Below are 23,061 nucleotides of genomic sequence, written 5' to 3' on the forward strand. Positions count from 1 at the left end.
TAAAACTAGAAAATCAAATTGGACACCTTTTCATTTTAATTGAAAAGTCACATCTTTCTCCCTTTCTTTGAGAACATTTCTGGCAGGTTAAAGTGGCCCTTCTTAGTAAAACACACTTCGCTACTGTGGCCTATTTATTGCTTTACCTCCTTACGCCATTTGCACACACTATATATACTTTTTTCTACTGTGTTATTGACTGTATGTTTGTTTATTCCATGTGTAACACTGTGTTGTTGTTTGTGTCGCATTGCTTTGCTTTATCTTGGCCAGGTCGCAGTTGTAAATGAGAACTTGTTTTCAAATGGCCTACCTGGTTAAATAAAGGTGAAATAAAATTAAAAAACAGAACACCCTCATATTAATGTGTATTTCTTTCCCATTCCCAACATACAAAATGAAATAAACAAAAATCATATATATATTTTAAAAATGTTTTTAAGTAGTTGATAAAAAAAGCCTACAGTAGATATATTAATGTTAATGATTAACCAATAGAAAATACAATTGGAGCAATGTAGTTGATAAAACACTATATTATATGGCATATTTATTGCATACTGCACTCATTTGGCTGTCAAATATAATGTCAGCTTTAATGTCTTCTTTAAAAATAGATGACACAAATAGATGTAATATTATAACGTGATATGATTTTGTAACCTGGCCTAAATTATAATGCTTCTATTGCAATGTTAGAATCTACATTTGCACTACAATGAACAAGAGACCAAACAGGAAAAGCAGAGGAACTGGATATGTGCCTCTGCTCTGGCCTAAAAGATAAGGAGAGAGAGAACAGAAAAACAAGGTTAAGATCTGCATGTCTTCTGTCATTACTGTTACTGTCTGTTCCCAAATACATTCCTATACATTATAAGTAAAATTATGTTTACGGTACATTACATATAATTAATTTCCCTCCTTGCAATCAAATTATTTGTACACATTCTAATGGAATCACATTTTTAAATGGATTTAGCACATGCAAAGCATGCTAACCATTAATGCAACATTTGACACCTTACCGGAAGTTGTATTGGGGATGGTGGTGGCAGTATTTGTTATCATGGGGGTGGTGTTTGAATCCACCCTTCCTCCAGTCAGACCAATACCCAGCTTGTCAAGCTCAGACTGTAACTGCTTTGAGACCCAGTTCTGCACTACAGTGTTATTCTCAAAGGTTTTCAGGTCATTTAGGTTGGAGCCGAGGAGTCCAGACACTTCACTCACACTAAGAGCCTATTTAGAGGCAGAGAATTACAGAAAAATTGATAGATGACAATGAATATGAGTCACTGCCATCACAGGTTATTGATGAATGGTATGGTTACGGGAATGAGCACATACCTGGACAGCAGCTGAATCCAAACCAATAAAAGTGTTGATGTCCATGCTAATATTGACCCTAGACAGACTCTGTATGTAGGTGATATTGGCACCTCCTAAAAAAGGGCAACAAACATGGTGAGAATGAGGACTGGGGTGGCACAAGTGTTCTCTAATGTCACAGCCCGAGTGAACTAAATCTTTTAAATCACATTTATTACAGGATATCCAAGAAACCATCGTTTTTCTCTATGTATGCAGAAAATGGAACCCTTACCCAGGTATGTCTGAATAAGCTGGTAGGATGTTAGCTGATCTGCAGTGGCGGGGGTTTGGGCGAAGTTGATAGGAAAGGCGGTCTCAGCTACTGCAAAGAAGGCCTTCTTATGCGCTGAGGAACAGCTAGTGATTTCCAGAGCATCTGCATCTCTGTTGTGTTCAGAAGGCACAAGAAAAACACAAACTATGAACACGCGAACAAAAAAAGCATACGAAAATGTTCAAACATCAATTACGGAGCGTTTAGGCCTGGATACTTTGTTGAAGTCAACCACTGCAAGAGCACAACAAAGATACATGTGAAGTGGAGTGATTTGCATGACTCGACCACAAGGTAACTCTCTCACACAGCAAGATCTGTAGATGATCTTACCGGAGACTGTCATTTCTGATGCCTTGCAACACACTGAGGTCCAGTGCGCACAGGTTAGGCCCTCCAATTGAATTCAGTGCAGAGGCACCAAGCGAATTGCCAGCACTCAAGAACTTGGTGAAAATAACTTTGGCCTGAAATGGAAAAAGGAAGATGAAAGATACATTTAAATGCACACCTTTTAGAAGCTAAATGTTTATCATGTTTAAAAAAAACACAATTTAAAGACATTGTTGATGTAAAGTTAAACATCCCTACTTTGGCGGAGTCCCATTCTCCATTGCCATTGTCCATCAGTGCTGCTAGCGTGTCCACTGTAGTGATGTTCCACTTGTTAATCTGCTCCATGGAAGCCACGCGAGACACCGACCCAAGCACCTGAACCTGCTGGTCTGAGAGACCATTGGGGTACGCCTAGTGGACAAGACCACACCATAAAGAGCTGTTACGGAATGACCACCTCTTGGCAACCTGTGAGTTTGAAATCTGTTGTGATTTCCTGTTTTGTGTCAGTAAAGTTTTATACCTGGTGTAGCTTCTCCAAAATGACCTTTTGCATGTCATCATCATCTACCTTCTCAGTCAGGCTGGCCAGATTGTCCATTACTACTTGGGCACTCAGACAGTGGTTGAACGTGGTGGTGTCATACCCAAAGGGGAACGCGTCATTACTTATGGTCACTTGAGTAATGTTGCCAAGGGAGTCTGGACATGCATTTACTAAATAGACAAGTATTGAAAAGAAATGTGATCATTCATGTCATAAAGGAGCCTCCGCTATTAAAACCATAGAACAGCTATATTGACCTGGTATTATTTAAACCTACCAGTGCTTCGTTTGGATCTCAAAGACATGGTGCATTCTTTGAACAGCTTCTTCAGTTTCCTCTTCATTGTCTTGTTTGTACGTAGTTTTTTCATGAATTTCTTCAGGAACGTGCTTTTATTCCGCTGTTTCAGTCAAAAGAGAACACATTAAGAAATAAGAGACACATATAAGGTAAATGAGAGCTTTTCACATTTTGATGGGTAACAATCTCAAATTATGTCACTCAAATTATGTCATTTAAAAGATCGGGGAGCTTCCTGCCATCCAGGGCCTATATACTAGGCGGTGTCAGACGAAGGCCCAAAAACTGTCAAAGACTCCAGTCACCCAAGTTACAGACTGTTCTCTCTGCTACCGCACGGCAAGCGGTACCGAAGAGCCAAGTCTAGGTCCAAAAGGCTCCTTACCAGCTTCTACCCCCAAGCCATAAGACAGCTGAACAATTAATCAAATGGCCACCCTGACTACACTGCTGCTACTCGCTGTTTATTATCTATTTATAGTCACTTTACCCTACATCTACATATATCTACATGTACAAATTACCTCGACTAATCTGTACCCCCGCACATTGACTCGGTACTGGTACCCCATGTATATTCATTATTGTTCTTTTGTGTTACTTTTCTTTTCTTTTTTTCTTTAGTTATTTAATAAACATTTTCTTAATTCTATTTTCTTAAAACTGCATTATTGGTTAAGGGCTTGTAAGTAAGCATTTCACCGTAAGGTCTACACCTATTGTATTCTAGGGAGTTTTTCCTAGCCACCGTGCTTCTACACCAGCATTGCTTGCTGTTTGGGGTTTTACGCTGGGTTTCTGCACAGCACTTTGTGACATCAACTGATGTAAGAAGGGCTTTATAAATAAATGTGATTGATTTTTTTACAAATACAATTTGATTTGAATACAACATATTGTCAAAGTGCTACGCAATTGTCACGTATAGTATACCGTGCTGATGTGTTTCCAGAAGTTCTCTGTTAAGTACAGTGGAAGAATGTCAAGCTGCTCTAGAGTTTTTTCAGTCCATGTGCTTGGGTTTCTGAACAGATAAGAATACATACAGACTGATTGAGAAAAAAATCATTAGACAAAAATGCATTGATTTTTCATTTTTTGTGTGTATTCTACATGAATACAAATCAGCACAGCTCCGATGTCAGCAATGTGACATACCCATATGTGGTGTTGCCACTGCAGATAACCGTCTCCATAGCTGTAATCTGCTGATCGGAGAAGTCATTGCAGTTCTTCAGTTTCTCCAGGATGTAAGAGTCAGAGCTCTGAATGTAGTTCTCATCCAGAGTACATGCCATGTTGCCCAGGACCTCGAGATTATCTCGACTGAGCTGTGTCCCTTTGATGTTCTGGAATAAATCAAAACTCGTCATAATCACTGCTTTTAAACACTCAGTCGGAAACGTGTGTCTTTCGTCTTGAATACATAACTCACCAGGCACTTTTTGGCATTGTTCAGTAGATCAACCTTTCTTCCATCCAACGTGCTGGACAGGACGGAGAAGTCTGCTCGTCCTGTTTCAATGAAGTAGGATCTGCAGTTGGTCTGTTGTATGTTGGTGTAGCTGGAGAAAGATACACACAGTTTACATTGTATTTATGGTTCATTTATATGGCATTTTCATTTGGTTATGTCAGCGTAAAAAAAATAACAGTAAATAGTTAATCTAACATTAGTTACCGTCATTTACAATGTCAGTGACATGACCAACTTACCTGTAATACAGCAACATATCTGATGGATAGTTGACAAAATCTTGAGGACTTTCACCTTTGATGTTGTTCCACATGCAAGTTAGCTGTAAAACAAAATGTTACTTCCTCATGTCTGTAAAATAAGCTCCTTGAAAACAGAGAAACATATTCAATCAAAACATGTTACTAGGTTTCCAGTAACTATTGTCATTCTTGTGTTGAGAGAATACATGCTTGGATCCATGTAGCCATGAAAAATAAATAAAAACAGTCATAATTCATACAGGCACATTAACAATGTAATCTGGAGGCCTGGCTACCGGTTTTGATTGAGTAGGGCCCTTTAGTTTATGTAGAAAAAGTGATATATTCACCTGTGTTTCCTTGAGAACCACCTTTCTTCGACCGTCCCTACGTCTGCAAGCTCTGATGAGACGTTGAGTTTTTATTTTGTTGAAAGTCTGGACACGAGAGCAAGTGAATCCTTGAAGCACATACTCAGAAAGGCTACAAAGAAATCAATGCAGTACATTCATTAGAGTTAGTACATGAACTATAAATGTCATCATAACCACTTTTTGTTCAAGTACATAATAAAAATGTATCCCCATGTGAAAATAATACATGTATGATTTCTGCTCAGCTATTGGTCAGGACCAACATTCTCTAAACACTGTTACACTTACTCATCAGGCTCTTCCAATCCATTTGCTACTGTATCAAAGAACAGCACAGCCTATAAATGAAACAGAGAGAAACAGAGGTGCAGAAACATGTATAGACGTATAATACACATGTTCACCACTGTATAATTGTGTAAATATTGAAGGTCTACACAGCTTTTGAATACTACAAACCCCTCAGTTACCTGCTGAGGTTTCCATTTTTTCTTGTTGATGTTCAGAGCAGTGAGTGTTTGATTTCCAGTTGTTGGGAAATTCAGTAGATTCCTGGGAATTTCGGTTGCCATTTCATCTGGGACATTGACTATCAGCTCCGTTGGTTTCATGTCGACTGTGATGATCTGAATAAGTAATACAAAAACATGTCAACATTTCAAAATGAATACTGTTATTATGATTGATTACCCTTGATTTAAATGAGGCATGTAGAAATATTGGGAGGGAAATTCATAACGCCTACTTCACATCAGTTAGTCTAGCTGCTGTTAGCTAGCCAAGTACAAACCTTATTAACATAGATCTGTTGCACAATTGTTGGAGCAGTCAGCATGTTGGTAACAAATTTTGGGTTGGCAGATGTTGTTAGAACCTGCTGCGCAGGTATTGCGATGAGTGTTTGGGTAGGAAGACCTCCCACTAAAGAGCCCAGTTTTATTAAACTGTCGCTATTGCTTATCTGAAGAAAGAGAACATTAAATTATGAAATATCCTCTACATTGGAAGTAGAGAGGATGGAATGGTTTAAAGCATGAATCATGGTTGTGAATGATGCTCCAGCAATAAACCTATTAAGAAGTAAATCACCTGGAAGTTTTGGGTGATGAGAATCTGTATGATGAACAAGGACTGTCCCAAGTTCCATCCAGAAACATTGCTCAGAGTACTCAGGGATTGTAAAATCACACTGGGCGAGGCTTTAGTGATCTGTCCAGTGGTCAGACTTGTGACCTGCGGGCCCAAGGCCGTGATTGATCCCAGATTGACAGTTTGGATATTCGATGCCAGTGCGGAAGAAATCTGGAAGGAAATGACATCAGCGAAGATTAGGTAACAGTATCATTTAACCAATCAATGGATTGTGATCACATGGAAATAATGGCTCATACTGTAACATTTCATTTCCATGTGTTCAAAACACAGGTCTAAGGTTAAGGTGTAACAAAAATGGAGAAAGATCCTGATGGTGCTCACCTCTGAATCCACGTTAGTACAGGATTGGTTCAGGTTGCCCAGGACAACCACACTCTCTGACTCATTGAGTTTAGAGTAAGCTGAGGCTGGGACAAAACATTGTAAGTGTGGTGGAAGCCTAAAGATATGGGAATAAAACAAAAAATATGAAATAAAACACTTAGTAACACTAACTTGGATTAGAATGTCATGCCCAATTTCCCCATAGCGTCATTCAGATTCAATGTAGACTGTTGTCTGTTATCATACCCTTGACATAAACGCAATAAATAAAGTGAGTTAGTAACATAAAACCAATTATTTTAGTGGCTACTGTTCAAAACTCACTGCAGTGGGAGGAAGTTGGAGTTCTGCAGGAAGATAAGCTCAGTAAAGCGTTTCGTCAGATTTTGAGGAGCTCCAGCGAAATTGAACAACTTAATGTTGACAGGGTTCACGGCAAATAGTTGTAGCTGTAAAAAACAAACAATAAGATAAACCTTTGGTTATATATTTTTGGTAATATATGATGCCCCTTCATCAAAACAGACAGGTGCATGGGCTTACCGTTGACTCTGAGCCAAATGTGTCGAAGTCTTCAACGGTCACAAAAGTGATGAACACACCAATGTAGTTAAGGAACCAGGCAGTGGAGTTGAGATTTGGGTCAGTGGGACTATAACACTTGGGTGCTGCTGAACCTACAAGTCAGAAATCAATAAATATGTGTTTAATGTACTTGATGTGAGAAATAATGTATGCTGCTTTAATAAAAGGCATACATCCTTGAGGAATATCTGCCATGAAGCAGAATTTATGCATATTCTTTGGTAACAGACCTTATGTTGAAAATGTGCATTCATGCAAAGTGTAAAGTGCAATAATAAATATATGCATAATGTAAACTGGAGTAATCAGTAGTAAGTACTAAAACACTCACTTCCCGTGTTGAGGTAGGTCTTTATGGTGCTGTACGCATCATCTTGAGTTATGGCTGAGCCATTGAAAGTGAGATTGGATCCCAGTAGAGACACACTGTGAAAACCACAGCAGACAGTCAGCAAACTTTTCTTACTTTTATTCACGTTCAATGATGTAGATATTTTTGTGTAATAGCATCAGTAAATGTAAGGTATTTCCAGTGTGGTAGCTTACAGTCTCCTGAAGGGTAAGCAGGAGGCGTTGAGTGTGTCAGAGGACTGGAGCAGGGCTCTGTTGAGGAACTTCAGGTAGTTCCTCAGTCTGTTGTCAAACCAGCGGTCAACCTCAGCCTTGTCATCAGTAGCCAGAGCCAAAGGCCAGACGCAGGGCAGGACTGGACGCTTCACATCATCCGGAAGATTCTCCTACAGACAGATAATGATCAAAGTCAAAGGACTGAGAGAACGCACCATTTAAGAGTTTTTTTCTTTCAGTAAATCCTAAGAAAGGGATACTCAGTGATTGCTTGAAAATGGTGACCACAATCAGCAGTGTGTCCTTACGGTTTCCAAGAACTCAGGAGTTTTTTTGTAGTTTCGGAAGATTGTGCAGAGCTTAGTCTTGTTGTCCACCACCTCTGGCTTCCTGAGGAAGGTGCCGAGCTCTGAGGGATGTATGGTGTTGAGCAGCTGGAAACACAGATAGCATAGGATACACAGTGACTCTAGGCCAGTACACACTTTCCAAAAGTTGAAGTGCAGCTGAAACAAGTTCAATGTACTGTACCTCAGATTCCCGCTGTGGTGGAATAAGGGAGAGGAAGTTGGTCAACTTTGGGAATGTAAAGTTGAGGAAGGATTGTCTCAGGAACATGAAGAAGCTGTTGTTCCTATAGCAACGTAGTGGAGTTGATTCTGCAAACAATGAGATACTGTAAATTAACTCGTTCCTCATTTGGTCCAGCACTAAGCCCAAAACTGCAGCCCTCAGACCATAGTATATAAAACCCATTATTCTATATGATCATGTATTTAGAATTATAGAGAAGGATCATGAGAAGTAAAGTGAGATACTAGTACTGTTACTGGTAACTCGCACTTTGTTGAGGAAAGATGTACTTGCTACGATTGTAATATGTTGTTGTATCACCCAGCTGTCTGGAAAGATTCACCCATTTTAAATGTTATATAATTTTTGTGCATCTCTTGAACTTTGTTTATTGATTCCTGGGGTCATTTCATGTTTTCGTGTGCATCTGAGCTATTGCCGTTCAAGCAGGCAAACATGATGAGTTTTGCATGATATGATGACATAAAAAAAGTACAAAAAAAAAAAGTTATTTAGAAATATAATGAAGTAAAAGTAAAGTACAATTACCCCCAAAAACGACCTAAGTAGTACTTTCAAGTATTTTTCCTTAATGTACTTTACACCACTGGAGATGATGACTAGGTGAATACCTCTGAGAGACATGATTATTTGATGCTGGACAGCAGCCTGTGTGCCGTTGGACAGCGATGGTAGGATAGAGTTCAGCAACACCACTCTGTGGGTGACAGAAACCACCCATTGATATGCATTGTCAACCACAACTAAGAGCAGTAATGTACTGTACACGAAGGTCAGTTGCAAACATGCATCACATTATTGGAAATTAATAGTGTTTCTATAATACACTGTGCTGATCTTACGTTTCTTGGCTGATGTTGCAGCCTCTGTGTCTGACGATGTTGAAGAGAGGGGCCACATGCTCCTCTGTCAAGTTGGGTAAAAGTGGGCGGAGTCTCTGGCCCAACCACACCAGCACTTCAGGGTCTTTGATGGAGGGATCTGATAGGTTGGCATTGTCAAACACCTGCTGGAGGAGCACCTGACGCACATCCACCGGAAGGTGAAGACCCTGAAGACAGAAGCAAATGAGGGGATTGTACTAAGCAAAGGTATATAGGGAATAAGACAGTGGTATAAGAATTGACCATCACTCATCCATACCTCAACAGCTGGAGAAACAATGTCAAAGAACTCGCCCAGATCTCTGGGAAGCACATGAATCAGTATCATGTGGACATCTCCAGGGTTTCTGAGCTGACCAGGGGTGGAGGCCACCTCCCCCAGCTGCACGAGGCTCAGCATAGGCAGGACATCCACCTACACAGTGAAATAAAAACATGGATTCAAACTGGTTACAAATGACTCTTGGATGAATCCGTAAGTTCAAAAGGTCAAGATCATGAACTAGTACCAACCACTGAGAAGTTTCCATGCAGTCGTTTGAGTTCTTTTAGGGGTGCAAAACGAACAAATGGCCCAAAGTACTTTTTAAGCCAGTCAGTGCTGTTGTTTGAGTTGTTGACACAGTTGGGGTCTGAAACAATAAAAAATATTTTCAAAGGTTGGAGAAAAATATGTCTTTCTATCTTAACTGATTACAATTCCTTTGTCTTCACAGTGCTTAGTAAAATTACATTTTCAGGGATCATTGACGTTACAGAATTATTTAAATGTACCTTCAGTGTCATTGCGCCTCAAGAAGCGCTCAATAAAATCAGTGTAGATCAAAAGCTGTCTTTGTCTGTCCATAGCTGAGTTAGCTGGGTTAGGGTTAGCTGGTTGACGACCTAGAGCTTCCACTCTGCGAAGGCAAAGACACCACATTGAAGTACTAGATCAAGAGAGGGCAAATAGTCAACCACACTGAAATAAAATGTATGTTTTCACATACAAAATCTGGTAGGTCCCACAAGTGAAGTTCTTGGTGCTGAGACAGGACAGGAACTCTCTGGAGGCTTGCGGGAGGAAGGGTCGAAGATTCATCAGAAACCACTTGCGGGTGTGGTTTGGGCTTCTCAGGTCATGTTGACTAAACTGGTCAATAACTACCTCCCCAAATACATCTAGCACCAGAGAGATGGATGGGCCGCTGGGCTGGTAAGACTGAACACAAAGACAATCAGAAGACGTTTTCTTGGATAAAGACATTTACCTACAATCTTCTGACATTATATATTTTTTAAAGAGTACACATTCAAGAAACTCTTAAAAAATATGTTTCAAAAGGAGCTGTTCAAACGTATTATCATATCTTTGAACTCCCTGACAAAGGCCATGCAGCCGAAACACATCAGAGTTTTTAAACTTTGTTTTTTTTTACCATGTTTGAAAACCTGTGAAGAGCCTCATCAAGAATTGCAGAATATTTGGTGAAGAACAACTTCCACATTTTTTGGGGATAGGTCAGGTTGCCTGACAGTTTGCATTGCAGGATCTCAGAGAGTTGCTCTGGTTTTAGCTGGGTACGCTGAGAGGGCACAAAGAAACACATACATTAGGACATTCATTTTTGGAAATCAATTCAATCACCACCTCAAAAATGTAATCTATCAAATCAAGCATGTTGCATGTAGAATGTGGGTTTCATAAATACACACAACGTAGACGAGTGTCAAACCTGAGGTAGGCAAGCATAATGTTGGATGGTAAAGTTGCAAAGCATAAGGGTCATATTCGTGCCAGCAATGTAGTTTTCCAGATTAGTTCTGTGAGAAGGGAAACAAGACTTGCATGAATAAACTGTGTCTTTAAATTTGTTATGGCTATTCTACAGGGTAAGCACTCACGTATTCACTCCAGCACAGATGTGGCTCTCTGCAATAGGAGATTAATATGAATTACTATCAACGTTCTGAGTTACAAGTTAATCAAACAAAATCTGATATGGTGTTCAAAACACTGCCTCACCATTGACTGGGGGGGTCATAGAGCACTGGTGGAAAGAACAGGAATAATGTCAATCTCATACAATTCAATTATGTATATTTCATTTGGACCATAGTACATTTATTGTTGAAGAATACAAATGATTTCATTGACACATAATGATAATATAATGACATTGTTGACATTTCTCACCCCAAACTTAAAGGGAACGACGTTGCAACCTGATGTAAAGACAACACCAACAATAGATGTCAGGACATGGAAAAATACTCCATTGAGTCACAGCTCATAGTCACATGATCATATCTCAATTCTGACTCACCCGGAGGAGCAGCATCCATTACGGAGTTCTGTGTGTCTCTGATGACTGGTCCCAAATCAGATGGGGCCGATGTAGCAGCCCTTTCCAGCCTGTTGAATCTTTGGATGAGCAATAAAAACAGATGTAATTAACTCTGCTAACATACAAACTTGGACATTGTGGGTGTTATTTTCTCCCCACAAACATTCCTGATACTTACATGCTTGTGAAAGACTCACACTCAAGGCTAGCCTGTGAGAAGAAAAAAAATCAGAAGGAGTTTAGTAAAACGTAAATATGCCCAAACAAATATATCATATAAAGTGTGCTTAATGTAGCGACAGTACCCCTCTTATTAGCATCTGCAGCTCATGGAGGAAGTCTCGGAGTCTGGTGTCGTTGTGGAGGTGGTCAAAGACTCTGTTGATGATGTCATCTCTCTGTGGAGTTGGAGTGTGGGGCATCAGCACCAGTTCTGCTAACTGCTTTGGAGAGAGAGCTGGCAGGGCCTCCAGCTGATAGAGAGAGGAGACACACACATCATTGTAATACTGATGAATATTGTGCTACAAAGACCTGATCACGTAGCATGTTCCTGATCCCTTAAAGACGTCCAGTTCTAGAAATGTTCTGATTTGGCAGAATGTCATGTAAATGCTTACTGCAGAAAAGTTTCTTTGCACATCAAAGAAGTGCTGTAGCGGTGCGAAAATTGAAAATCTCCCAAAATGTCTCTTAATTGAATCCAAACTCCCATTGGAAGGACATCCCATCATATCTGAAAGAAAAGTATGCAATGTGTCGTATTAGCTTGTTCACTCAGTTCAATGCACTATTTGAAAAAAAGACATACAAAATCAGTCCTAATTTAAACAAATCGCCATATCAAAATACATACCTGAATATCGGTGTTGTGAGAGGAATGGGTGAATGAAGCGTGTGTAGACCAGTTTCTGTCTCATCTCATCCATCGATGAGATGTGATCACTCAGCCCCATGACACTGTAAGTAATGAGAAAATCAGGATCTCAGAATTCACACTTTTGGTATTATCAATAGGATATGTGACATTGATACTGCAGAAAATGATGAAACAAATATGTCTATGAACTGAAAAATGTATTTGTGGTTGTCTTTGTGTTGTTCGTACAGGGCTTGGTAGGCTTGACAGCTGAAGTCTCTAGTGCTGAGGCAGGATAGGTACTCCTCTGACACTGAAGGTAGGAGGGGCCGCAGTCTGATCAGGAACCAGAAGCGGATGAAGTTCTCATCACCAAGGTTCTCAGCACTGAAGCCATCGGTCGGAAGCTGGCCAAACAAGTCTGTGAGGTTAGGCCAACCCGAACTGTCATTCTAAAAGGGAAGGATTTCACAATGTGTCAAATCTCACAGTAACATGACATTTGTCTGGACTTTAATTGAATCTCTGATGATTGAAAATAAAGTATTCTTACCATCATTGTGTGTGGTCCTGTCAGTATCTTGGATAGCTCTGTGACCAATAGTTTCAGATTTTCTCCAGTGAGGCTCAGGTTAGAATGGGGCACACATCTCAGGACCACAGCCAGGTTTTCTGCTGCATGAGACACCTGTGACAGAAGAAGACATGTCATCATAAAGTCAATACAATTTAAAAGGATTTTGGAATCGGAAGTCCCCTGTGCAAGAACATTTTTTAAGTTAAAGGTAAACTCAGCAAAATGATGTTGCCACGAGCAGCTCTGCAGATGATGAGAGAGATGCAAGACTTCGCTCCCACACAGTCACACACAGTGTCACGCTGTTAGAGCCCCATAGGTACGGGACCAAAACATGTGGGGAGTTTAGCTTTGCTCTTCAACACCCTTAGGTGTTGAGCAAATGGACCTACTACACTCTTAGAACAAAGGGTTCCAAATGGGTTCTTTGGCTCTCCCCATAGGATAGCTCTTTTTGGTTCCAGGTAGAAGTATTTTGGGTTCTGTAGAAAGGGTTCTACATTGAACCCAAAAGGGTTCTACCTGGAACCAAAAATGGTTCTTCAAAGGGTTCTCCTATGGGGACCACAGCAGAACCCTATTAGGTTCTAGATAGCACCTTTTTGTGAAGAGTCTACGCTGTTTAATTTGTTCACCTACATCATATCGCTGAGTCTACCTCTAAGATAACAAGCAACAATGAAAGAACAAACACCCATAATAGTAGCATTAGGAAAAATGATGCTTATCAACTAGGAGTGGCCTACTTGACGTCAGTGTATTTGGTTGAAATGATTTTGTCAGAACAATCTAGATTGTTGAAATACTTTGGCTATGAACCACAAAGCCTTCTCTAGATAGTGATCCCATACTGAATAAGAGATCATGAGGACTTAACCAAGGTGAACATAGTGGCAAATAAAACTCACCGAGCACATATCATCATTGTTGCCAATGTGACAGACATCCATGGGACCAACCATTGAATACATGGAAGAGTTAGAACCCATTGGAGGATTTAATGAGCTGAAAAATAATATAGAGGCATAACATTTAGTTCAAAATATTACAAATGATCATATTCAAATGATCGGAATCAACTAGACCAGTGGTTCCCAAACATTTTATAGTCCCGTACCCCTTCAAACATTCAACCTCTAGCTGCGTACCCCCTCTAGCACCAGGGTCAGCGCACTCTCAAATGTTGTTTTTTGCCATCATTGTAAGCCTGCCACACACAAACTATACGATACATTTATCAAACATAAGACTGAGTGGGAGTTTTTGTCACAACCCGGCTCGTGGGAAGTGACAAAGAGCTCTTATAGGACCAGGGCACAAATAATAATATAATTATAATCAATCATTTTGCTCTTTATTTAACCATCTTACATATAAAACCTTATTAGTTTATCGACAATTATGAATAACTCACCACAGGTTAATGAGAAGGGTGGCACAACTCTGCAATGTTGGGTTGTATTGGAGAGAGTCTCAGTCTTTCCACACACAGTCTGTGCCTGTATTTAGTTTTCATGCTAGTGAGGGCCGAGAATCCACTCTCACATATGTACGTGGTTGCAAAGGGCACAGCGCGATTTGCCAAGGCAGGATACTCTGAGCGCAGCCCAATCCAGAAATCTGGTATTGCCTTCTGATTCAAATACATTTTCACAGAACCACTTGTTGCAATTTCGATGAGGCTCTCTTGTTCAGATGTCGGTAAGTGGACTGGAGGCAGGGCATGAAAGGGATAACGAATATAGTTGTTTGTGTCATCTGTTTCGGGAAAGTGCCTGCGTAATTGCGCACCCAGCTCATTCGGTGGCTTCACTATATCACATTTAACATTGTCCGTAAGCTTGAGTTCATTTGCACAATAAAAATCATACAATGATGGAAAGACCTGTGTGTTGTCCTTGTTAATGCAGACAACTTATTAATCATAGCTTCAATTCTGTCCCACACATTGAAAATAGTTGAGGAGAGAGAGTCCCTGTAATCCTAGATTCAGATCAATCAGACGAGAAAAAACATCACCCAGATAGGCCAGTCGCGTGAGAACCTCGTCATCATGCAAGCGGTCAGACAAATGAAAATGGTGGTCAGTAAAGAAAACTTTAAGCTCGTCTCTCAATTTTAAAAAAAGTGTAAATACTTTGCCCCTTGATAACCAGCGCACTTCTGTATGTTGTAAAAGCGTTACATGGTTGCTGCCCATATCATTGCATAGTGCAGAAAATACACGAGAGTTCAGGGGCCTTGCTTTAACGAAGTTAACCATTTTCACTGTAGTGTCCAAAACGTCTTTCAAGCTGTCAGGCGTTCCCTTGGCAGCGAGAGCCTCTCGGTGGATGCTGCAGTGTACCCAAGTAGTGTAGGGAGCAACTGCTTGCACGCGTGTTACCACTCATCTATGTCTCCCTGTCATGGCTTTTGCGCTATCAGTACAGATACCAACATGAACATCAGCTACGTTTGGCTACATATGGACCGTTAATGGAATTCCCGCAAGAGAGTAACGGTTAATGTGATTGGATGTTAATTATTTGACTAGGCTACCTGTATTAATCATTGTGTTGCTATTTCGCTGAACACTAATTTAATAAAAAAAAATGTATTTTATTTTCGGCAGTGAAACAAGGCTACTCAGGCGAGAGAAAAAAACTCACCCAAATGTATAGCCCCGTTGGAAAATATATATATATTTTTTAAAGGTGAATCACATTTTTATTTGGCGTACCCCCGACGGCATTGTGCGTACCCCTGGGGGTATGTGTACACCAGGTTGGGAATATGTGAACTAGACAAAATCTACGAAGTCCACAAGGCTAATAACGTAAAATACTTATTCAACTCACAAGACTTGGTTGAAGACAGCAGTAAGGTCGTGTGGGATCTGAGTCTGGTTGTTGAGCTGAAAGCGGTTCAGGGCAGGGAGGACCACATGCTGGAACCAGTCCTTAAGGCTGGTGATGTTGAAGTTGCTGAGAGAGGGAGTCTGGCTGGGGATGGTCTCATTTGTCAGTGTGAAGTTGGGGGAGATGTGTCCAGCCAGCTCTGCCAGGATCCAGTTCACTACTGCCTGGGCCAGAACATGCTGTCTCTCAGAGCTCACATTCCTCTGTGGGGAGACAGTACATAGTACATAGTTTCAGATTGGAAAAAAGGAAATCATTTGTTCATACTTGTGAGATTGTAAAAGACAACACATACCACTTGAATTCTGCCCACCAAAGTCTTGATGAAACTACCCAAGGGCCTCAGGAATGACAGGAAGTCATTTAGAGTCTGCAACCACAGATTTGTAATCATTAGTTGGCTCATACTGTACATGGAGTTGATGACAGCAAAAGAAATAGCCTTGTTTGACATTAACATTTAGCAGACACTCTTATCCAGAGCAATTAGGGTTAAGTGCCTTGCTCAAAGGCACATCGGCAGATTGTTTAATTAGTCCCACTTAACCGCTAGGCTACCTGCCACCCCAGAAAAGAGACCGATAAACACACGCATGCACACAGACTCACTAACACACATATTAAATATATATATATATTTTTAGTTGTATTGTTTCTGTATCCTTGTATTTAAAATTTGTGTGACTGTCCTTGTCTATCAGTGTATTGTTACTTGTTTTGTGTTTTTTTTTTGTAGACCCCAGGGAGGGTAGCTGATGCTTCTGCTAAAGCTAATGGGGATCCAAGTAAAAACACATTATTTTTTTTAAACACATAACGCACTCTGTCAAGTTCATGTGGTCCTGTGGCATTGCCAGCAGTCATGTTGGACATCATTGTTGCATTGTACATCGACTGATTCAGGTGAGCATTGTTTATTAGAGGCCCAAGCAGACTCTGGAAGACCAGGCTGATAGTGCCATTGTCCAGGTCTCCATTTCCGGGGTGAAGAACCAACTCTGCCTTCTGTTCCGGGCTCAGCAGTGCCAGGACTGATAGCTGTGGGAGAGAGAACATTGGTCTTGATTGGTCATGACCTTCCCGTGGCATCCTATAACATCTTAATGGCATCTTGTACCTTCCCGACATTAGACTCCCTGCTTTATAGAGTTAAACACTTACACCACTGAAATGAATGTTCAGTGCAAAGAAGTCTTCATAGTCAACCAAGGTAGAGAAGGATCCAAAGTTCCGCATCAGCCACTGCTCACTGCTGTTCCCATGGACAAGGCATCCTTTTTCAGAACACAAACAGAACTCTCAATCCCATCCTACAGATTACCACATTCATCAAAATGTCAACAATTCCAATATATTGAGTGACAATATCCATTCATAATTAAATAAATAGCCTACCTGCTGTATCATTTCTCTTGAGAAACCTGCGCATGAAGGACGTGTAGACTATCCTTTGGCGTTGAGGGTCCATACTCAGGATATTCATATCCAATTCATTCACACTAAAAATGATCAAAACAACAACAAATCACTATCCTCCATAATGGTGGTTTGTATCGGAAACACAACAGAAACATCACTGGGAAAATGGGAAACTCACAGAGCCTGGTAGGTCTGGCAGGTGAGGTCACTGGTGCTGAGACAGGCGAGGAGGCTTTCGGTGACAGAGGCCAGGCGTGGCCTGAGCTTGAGCTGGAACCACACTCTGGTGAAGTTGACATCGTGGAACCTGGGCTTTGAGGCATTGAAGCTGAGCCCCTTGATCAGCTCCAGGATGGGCTGCAGATCCCTGCTCAAACTCTGTATGGAAAATAACAGTGATGTCAGCATAAAGCACAAAGTCCACTTCATGCTTTCATAACACATTCAAGGTATTTTGTCAATTTCTCCCTGAAACTGTTGATCAAATGTCTCTCTCTTGTTGTACTGTACCATGAAGGAGTCTGAGTAGAATTGAAAGGCCACGTCCATAATTTCGTTGAGTCTGTTAATGTGCTCCTGGGTGTCGTTAATCCTCCTCAGCCCAGCACAGCTTAGGAAGCTGTCAAATGTAGCATTTGAAAACTAAAAAATATATAGATACAGAGAAGCAAATATGAATCTCTTGTTTAGCAATTTTCATTGAGGTATTTGGGGATTTATATTGAAGTGTAACATTTAGGGGGGAAACTCACGGGAGCACACGAACCCTCAGTCCTGTTACACATTCCACCGGTGATGTTTCCATGGGTGCTAGTGATTACATAGATAGCAAGTTAAATCAATCTCTTAGCCCCCTGTCTAATCAGTGTTACATGACCACAGTGGCAATGAAACAAGAAACATACCCAATTTGATTTAACTTACCTATTTCCCCCATCGCACAATGTAATACACTTGAGTAAAAAAAAAAGGCATTGTGATATTAGCATGGCTTGAAACATTTTGACATTATCACATGGATTTAATCAAAATGTCACAATCAAACTGGTTTTCGATGACTAAGTACACCACAATAAGCATATTCTCGACAACCGATCCCACCATTCATCAATTGAGAGGCTCTTAGCGAAACCTGTTTTATTTTTTAGGAACAAGAGCTAGTGTATTTTTAAGATCTCGAAGATCCTGTTACTGTGTTTCGAAAATAATGTATGTTACCTGGGCTGACCCAACGGCGAAGAAACCTAAAATAAATAGAACATTCAAATGAAAGCATGAAACAGTAGGCGACATGGCTCTGTTTTAAGTGTAATATTGAGTGCCATTTATTTGGACGTTAAGGGTGTCAGAAAAGGTCTCCTATGCATGTTTTAGATCAAAGTTAACAATGGAGGTGAAGGACGTTTACCCACCTGTTCCCAGGACAGCTAAGGTGAGGGCAAGACAATGTCTCATTTTGCCTCCACAAGTCATTGGTTCATCCAAGAACTACCTTTATGTCAAACGACAGTCACAATGAAATCACAACAGATTCACACCTAATCCACCATGTTTCCTCCCATACTATACCACAACCAATGACAGAGGGGCAGAGAGACTCAAAAAGCCCTAACAAAACGGACACCCGACAGAGATCATATTCATGTTAAATTGTTGTACCGATGCTGAATATTGACATAGATTTTTACATGAGAATCTCTTGATTTGTGCAAGTCACTGAAAAGATGGTTTGTTAGCTATTTCTATTCTCATTGTCTTTTTGTCCTTTTCCACCCACTTAGCGATAGTTTGGTCACCTGTTGTGATAACGGTACAATTCCACCAATGCAGCCTCTAAAACAGTCATCTGTTTTCAAGGGCATCTAGTGCGTGTTCAAAAACAAACAAGTAACCAAAACTGTGTCTAAAAGTTATTTAATAATTCAAAGACAATTTCCTGAGACCAAAAATGATTTTGAAGTATTCCTATATAAAGATGACAGTAATATGAGTTCAATGTAAAGACAGGGTAACTCCATCTATCCCCAGGCATGTATTCTAATTAATCATATCGAGGGGAAAATCCTTTGACTATCAGTTACAGCTAATATGAAACACTATCATAGTTATGGAAAATCTGTCAAAATAAATTACATACAATAATTTGGCAAAACTAATCTCTTTCAAGAATAAATCCCTATGTTCATCCATCTATTCATCATTTGCAAAGTGAAAACTGAATCCTTTAAGTTTTTAATAAACATTTGATCATATTCACAATAGTAAAAGGACAATTGAAGGGCTCACCTGACCTAACTGGCTGACGATGTGAGGCACAACTGAGCGAGAATGGACAAGTGGTGACATATGAGACACCCACAGGGAACATTTCTCAAAAAGGGTGGGGAAGGGTGTGAAACACAAGCAACCCAGCATAAAACACAGATTAAGATGAGATTTCACTTGGATTTAAGGACAACCAAAGTTGACAAACAAGCTATACCAACATAAAGTTATAAAAATCTGAATAAATAAACTGACAAAAGGATTCAAAAAGTAATTCTTCCAGTACATGTTTTTGCATACATGTACACTGAGTGTACACAACATTAGGAACACCTGCTTTTTCCATGACATAGACTGACCAGGTGAATCCAGGTGAAAGCTATGATCCCTTATTGATGTCACTTGTTAAATACATCTCGATCAGTGTAGATGAAGGGGAAGAGACATGTTACGGAAGTATTTTTAAGCCTTGAGACAATTGAGATTGTGTATGTGTGCCATTCAGAGGGTGAATGGGCAAGACAAAATATTTAAGTGTCTTTGAATGGGGTATGGTAGTAGTTGCCAGGCACCGGTTTGAGTGTGTCAACAACTGCAACACTGCTAGGTTTTTCATGCTCAACAGTTTCTGGTGTGTTTCAAGAATGGTCCACCACCAAAAGGACATCCAGCTAACTTGACACAACTGTGGGAAGCATTGGAGTCAAAATGGGCCAGCATCCCTGTGGAATACTTTCAACACCTTGTAGAGTCCATGCCCTGATAAATTGAGGCTATTCTGAGGGCAAAAGGGGGTGCAACTTAATATTAGGAAGGTGTTCCTAATGTTTTGTACACTCTGTGAATACGGTATATTACAATAAAATGATAATTCATTTTTAATATGTAAATACAATTATGTAAATATTGATCCAACAACACAGCATCTCTTTTCTCTCTAGGCTAGGGTATATTTATATGAAACAAACACAAGGGCAAAAATAAAGAAATGTGGACTCTATGAAGCCTAGTATTTATTTAATTGTATGACTGAGCCTTTGTGACACTGCCGAAGCCACTCTGTGCCAAAACAGTGGCTCAGTTATGTAATAGACAGAACATCTAGGAATATTGTAGATTGTGTTACTTCTTAACATTTTTCTAAGTTGATGATCTGTTAATATGTACCTCATTAACATTTGTTGAGTGTTCGTCTTCAGCTTCTACTCTACATAATAAATACAGAGCCAACATCACTTTCAATTGACACTGCTTTACTGCTCATTATTGACATGTCATTTTCCCGCTAATCTTCTTTGCCTTTTTTTGCCGAAGGTGGTTTAGTTGGTTAACTTGGGCGGTTTCAAGGGGCATTCTGTGACAAATATACTGGGAACTTATAAGTAAATAGAAAACTATGTCAATCCAAAGTAATGTGTAGGTAATGTGTACAGTACACTAAGTTCCAGTAGGTACTTGAAATGAAAACAATGTGATTGTGAATGACAATTATAGGTATAAACTTGAACAAACTGGATCAGGAAACACAATCAAACAATGCATTCTCCTTGGTGAGAGAAAACAATGCATTCTCCTTGGTGAGAGAAAACAATGCATTGCAAGACTCTATTTGTATGAGGGTTGTTAAGTAAGTGATTACAGATTACCAAGTTATTGTACTTTATAAAACTATGAACAACACCATGCAGGTTGTGAACGTCACTCAAGAATGTGACACTAAAACTCAAGTTTGGAGGTCATAAGGTGAATGCACCAATTTGTAAGTCGCTCTGGATAAGAGCGTCTGCTAAATGACTTAAATGTAAAATGTAAATGTAAAAGTTACAGTACCAGAGAACATGATTTAGGACCCATGGAGCATGAATAGGACATATGCACTAAGACCCTTATTGGGATGAAAGACGACACTATTTTACAGTAATATGTTTATCGCAAAACGATTTAGGCTAGATAGTCATTAATGTCACCACTTTGGTTACACAATATCGTTCTTCAAACATCTTCCAATGTTTTTAACTGTTGGAATTTCAAGTTATGCGCAACACATCAGTTTAGGGACCTAGACATTGGTAAAAGTGTATTCTGTCAAGGTGGCAGTTCCAAAACAACATTCACAAACATTCACAAAATACAATAGGCTACTGTTGCATGTTTGTGGGTTCAGAAGGATTACGTCCTTAGACAAAAAGTCGGTTAGGTTAGGTAACGTGTCGCTGATGAAGCTATCAGAAAATGTGCATCTAGGAGGAGAGGTCATGCTACTTGGCGTAGGTCTAGGACATTGTGATAATCTCATAACAATCTTCATGAGAAATGCAAGACTGTCTCACTGATAGTTAAGGTTATGCAAAAAAAAATGTTATGCATTACTGTCTCCTTAGAAACGATAATTAAACACACAAAAAAAACATTTACTAATTGTAATGAGACTAGTGAATGTGACGATTAAGTAAAAATCTGAATGAACCACAACCATGCAAGCGTGTTTAAAAAAACAACACATTTTCAATCATTTCTAGGTTCAGTGGGAAATGTACATCATTGAAATGCATTGAAAGCCCAGGCTGTAAGCCACTGAACATGTGACAACTGTGCAAGAAGGGTGGATACTTTCTATGATACTGTAACTATCATTGAGTATGTGCAGTCTCCATAACAAAATGTGCCATGGTAAAAAAACACCTCATGCTGAAACATAGTTATATACAAAACAGACATTGGGCTGGCGGGTTTCCATTTATCATGTGAGAAGTATGTGGTCTGATAAGAGTGATGTAAAATAAACACTTGAGCATTCCATTTGGGATACAATAGTGCCTTTCAAACTGGTCAAGCCAGATGTCAATCATATCATCAAACCAAATCTTCATTATTTTTGGTTAAGAAAATTAAACAAGGGTGTGTCCTGTCAGGTAACGAGATTGAAAGGTTTCATGAGGTCACTTCCTGACCCGACCTCATCATGTAACAACATTCTTCTTTAGGGTGGAAACCAGTGACAAACAAAAATAAAAATAAAAGACGTTGCATCTAATGTTCAACTTTTTAATATTTTATGTCTGGACGTTACCTGTTAAAAGTCCACTGCTCTACTGTCTCAAATGAACCTGAACAAGCGTATCTTTGTGGTGAAAGTCTTACAATAAACTTTTTGAACTACTGATTAGATCACCTTTCAGTGTGCATGATCTCTAGAGGACATGGCATAAGAAATGTCCCTAGCCTATGGCATCCCACTTAGACCATTTTTATACTAAGAATTACAAAACATCATCATAAATGTAAACAATTATCGTTTTTATTCCTATACATTTCAATCAGTGAAGCTCAATCAACATACTTTAAGTAGTAACCATAAATGAATCACATGAACAGAAGTACATTTCCTTTGTAAAAAATAATAATATTGGTTTACCTGAGGAAAATCAACATGCTCAAAATTGTTTTAGCTTTTTCCTCATAACACATTTACAAAAACCTGGTACAGTCTCTCACTTAGGCAACATATGAGGTTTGTACGTGGCATATTGGATGGTACTCTTTGGCCTGTAAATAGAACGATGTCCAACACTCATAGCTACCTTTTGTTTGAGCTCTGGAACTTTATATGAGGGAGACTGTTGATAATGGATTATGGTACACACTAGTTAGGTGACCATTGACTGTCATATAAGTGCTGC

The 23,061-nt window shown here is 39.7% G+C and overlaps 1 protein-coding gene across 1 annotated transcript; it reads right to left on the reverse strand.

The window, feature by feature from the left end:
• Positions 1-344: 344 nt before the first annotated feature.
• mslna (mesothelin a) lies at positions 345-20,314 on the reverse strand. Its single transcript, XM_029625453.2, has 55 exons — positions 19,403-20,314; positions 18,529-18,608; positions 18,335-18,360; positions 18,041-18,069; positions 17,869-17,926; positions 17,627-17,758; positions 17,295-17,494; positions 17,093-17,196; positions 16,859-16,971; positions 16,520-16,735; positions 15,993-16,067; positions 15,638-15,900; positions 13,706-13,802; positions 12,774-12,908; positions 12,470-12,672; positions 12,218-12,321; positions 11,982-12,097; positions 11,667-11,834; positions 11,540-11,571; positions 11,341-11,438; positions 11,211-11,239; positions 11,040-11,064; positions 10,919-10,946; positions 10,750-10,837; positions 10,453-10,599; positions 10,024-10,235; positions 9,809-9,933; positions 9,548-9,666; positions 9,294-9,449; positions 8,993-9,201; positions 8,762-8,847; positions 8,088-8,215; positions 7,865-7,990; positions 7,536-7,726; positions 7,321-7,415; positions 6,948-7,081; positions 6,729-6,853; positions 6,402-6,519; positions 6,015-6,227; positions 5,716-5,886; positions 5,396-5,551; positions 5,214-5,263; positions 4,902-5,034; positions 4,549-4,631; positions 4,268-4,397; positions 3,991-4,181; positions 3,766-3,856; positions 2,809-2,932; positions 2,508-2,701; positions 2,240-2,395; positions 1,982-2,115; positions 1,607-1,758; positions 1,351-1,445; positions 1,029-1,242; positions 345-776 (listed from the first exon to the last, which is right to left on the reverse strand). The coding sequence occupies exons 2-55, from the start codon at positions 18,587-18,589 to the stop codon at positions 703-705; spliced, it is 6,732 nt and encodes a 2,243-aa protein (XP_029481313.2). The 5' UTR covers positions 18,590-18,608; positions 19,403-20,314; the 3' UTR covers positions 345-702.
• Between the last annotated feature and the right edge of the window lie 2,747 nt (positions 20,315-23,061).

Source organism: Oncorhynchus nerka, linkage group LG21 (assembly GCF_034236695.1).
Source record: "Oncorhynchus nerka isolate Pitt River linkage group LG21, Oner_Uvic_2.0, whole genome shotgun sequence".
Lineage (NCBI taxonomy): Eukaryota > Metazoa > Chordata > Actinopteri > Salmoniformes > Salmonidae > Oncorhynchus > Oncorhynchus nerka.

Coding starts and splice junctions, on each gene's coding strand:
- mslna (XM_029625453.2), bottom strand. CDS start 18,589: ATGACTTGTGGAGGCAAAATGAGACATTGTCTTGCCCTCACCTTAGCT. Junction 9,202..9,293: donor TTGTTTCTCCAGCTGTTGAG/GTATGGATGAGT, acceptor TTCTGTCTTCAG/GGTCTTCACCTTCCGGTGGA. Junction 5,035..5,213: donor GGATTGGAAGAGCCTGATGA/GTAAGTGTAACA, acceptor ATTTCTTTGTAG/CCTTTCTGAGTATGTGCTTC.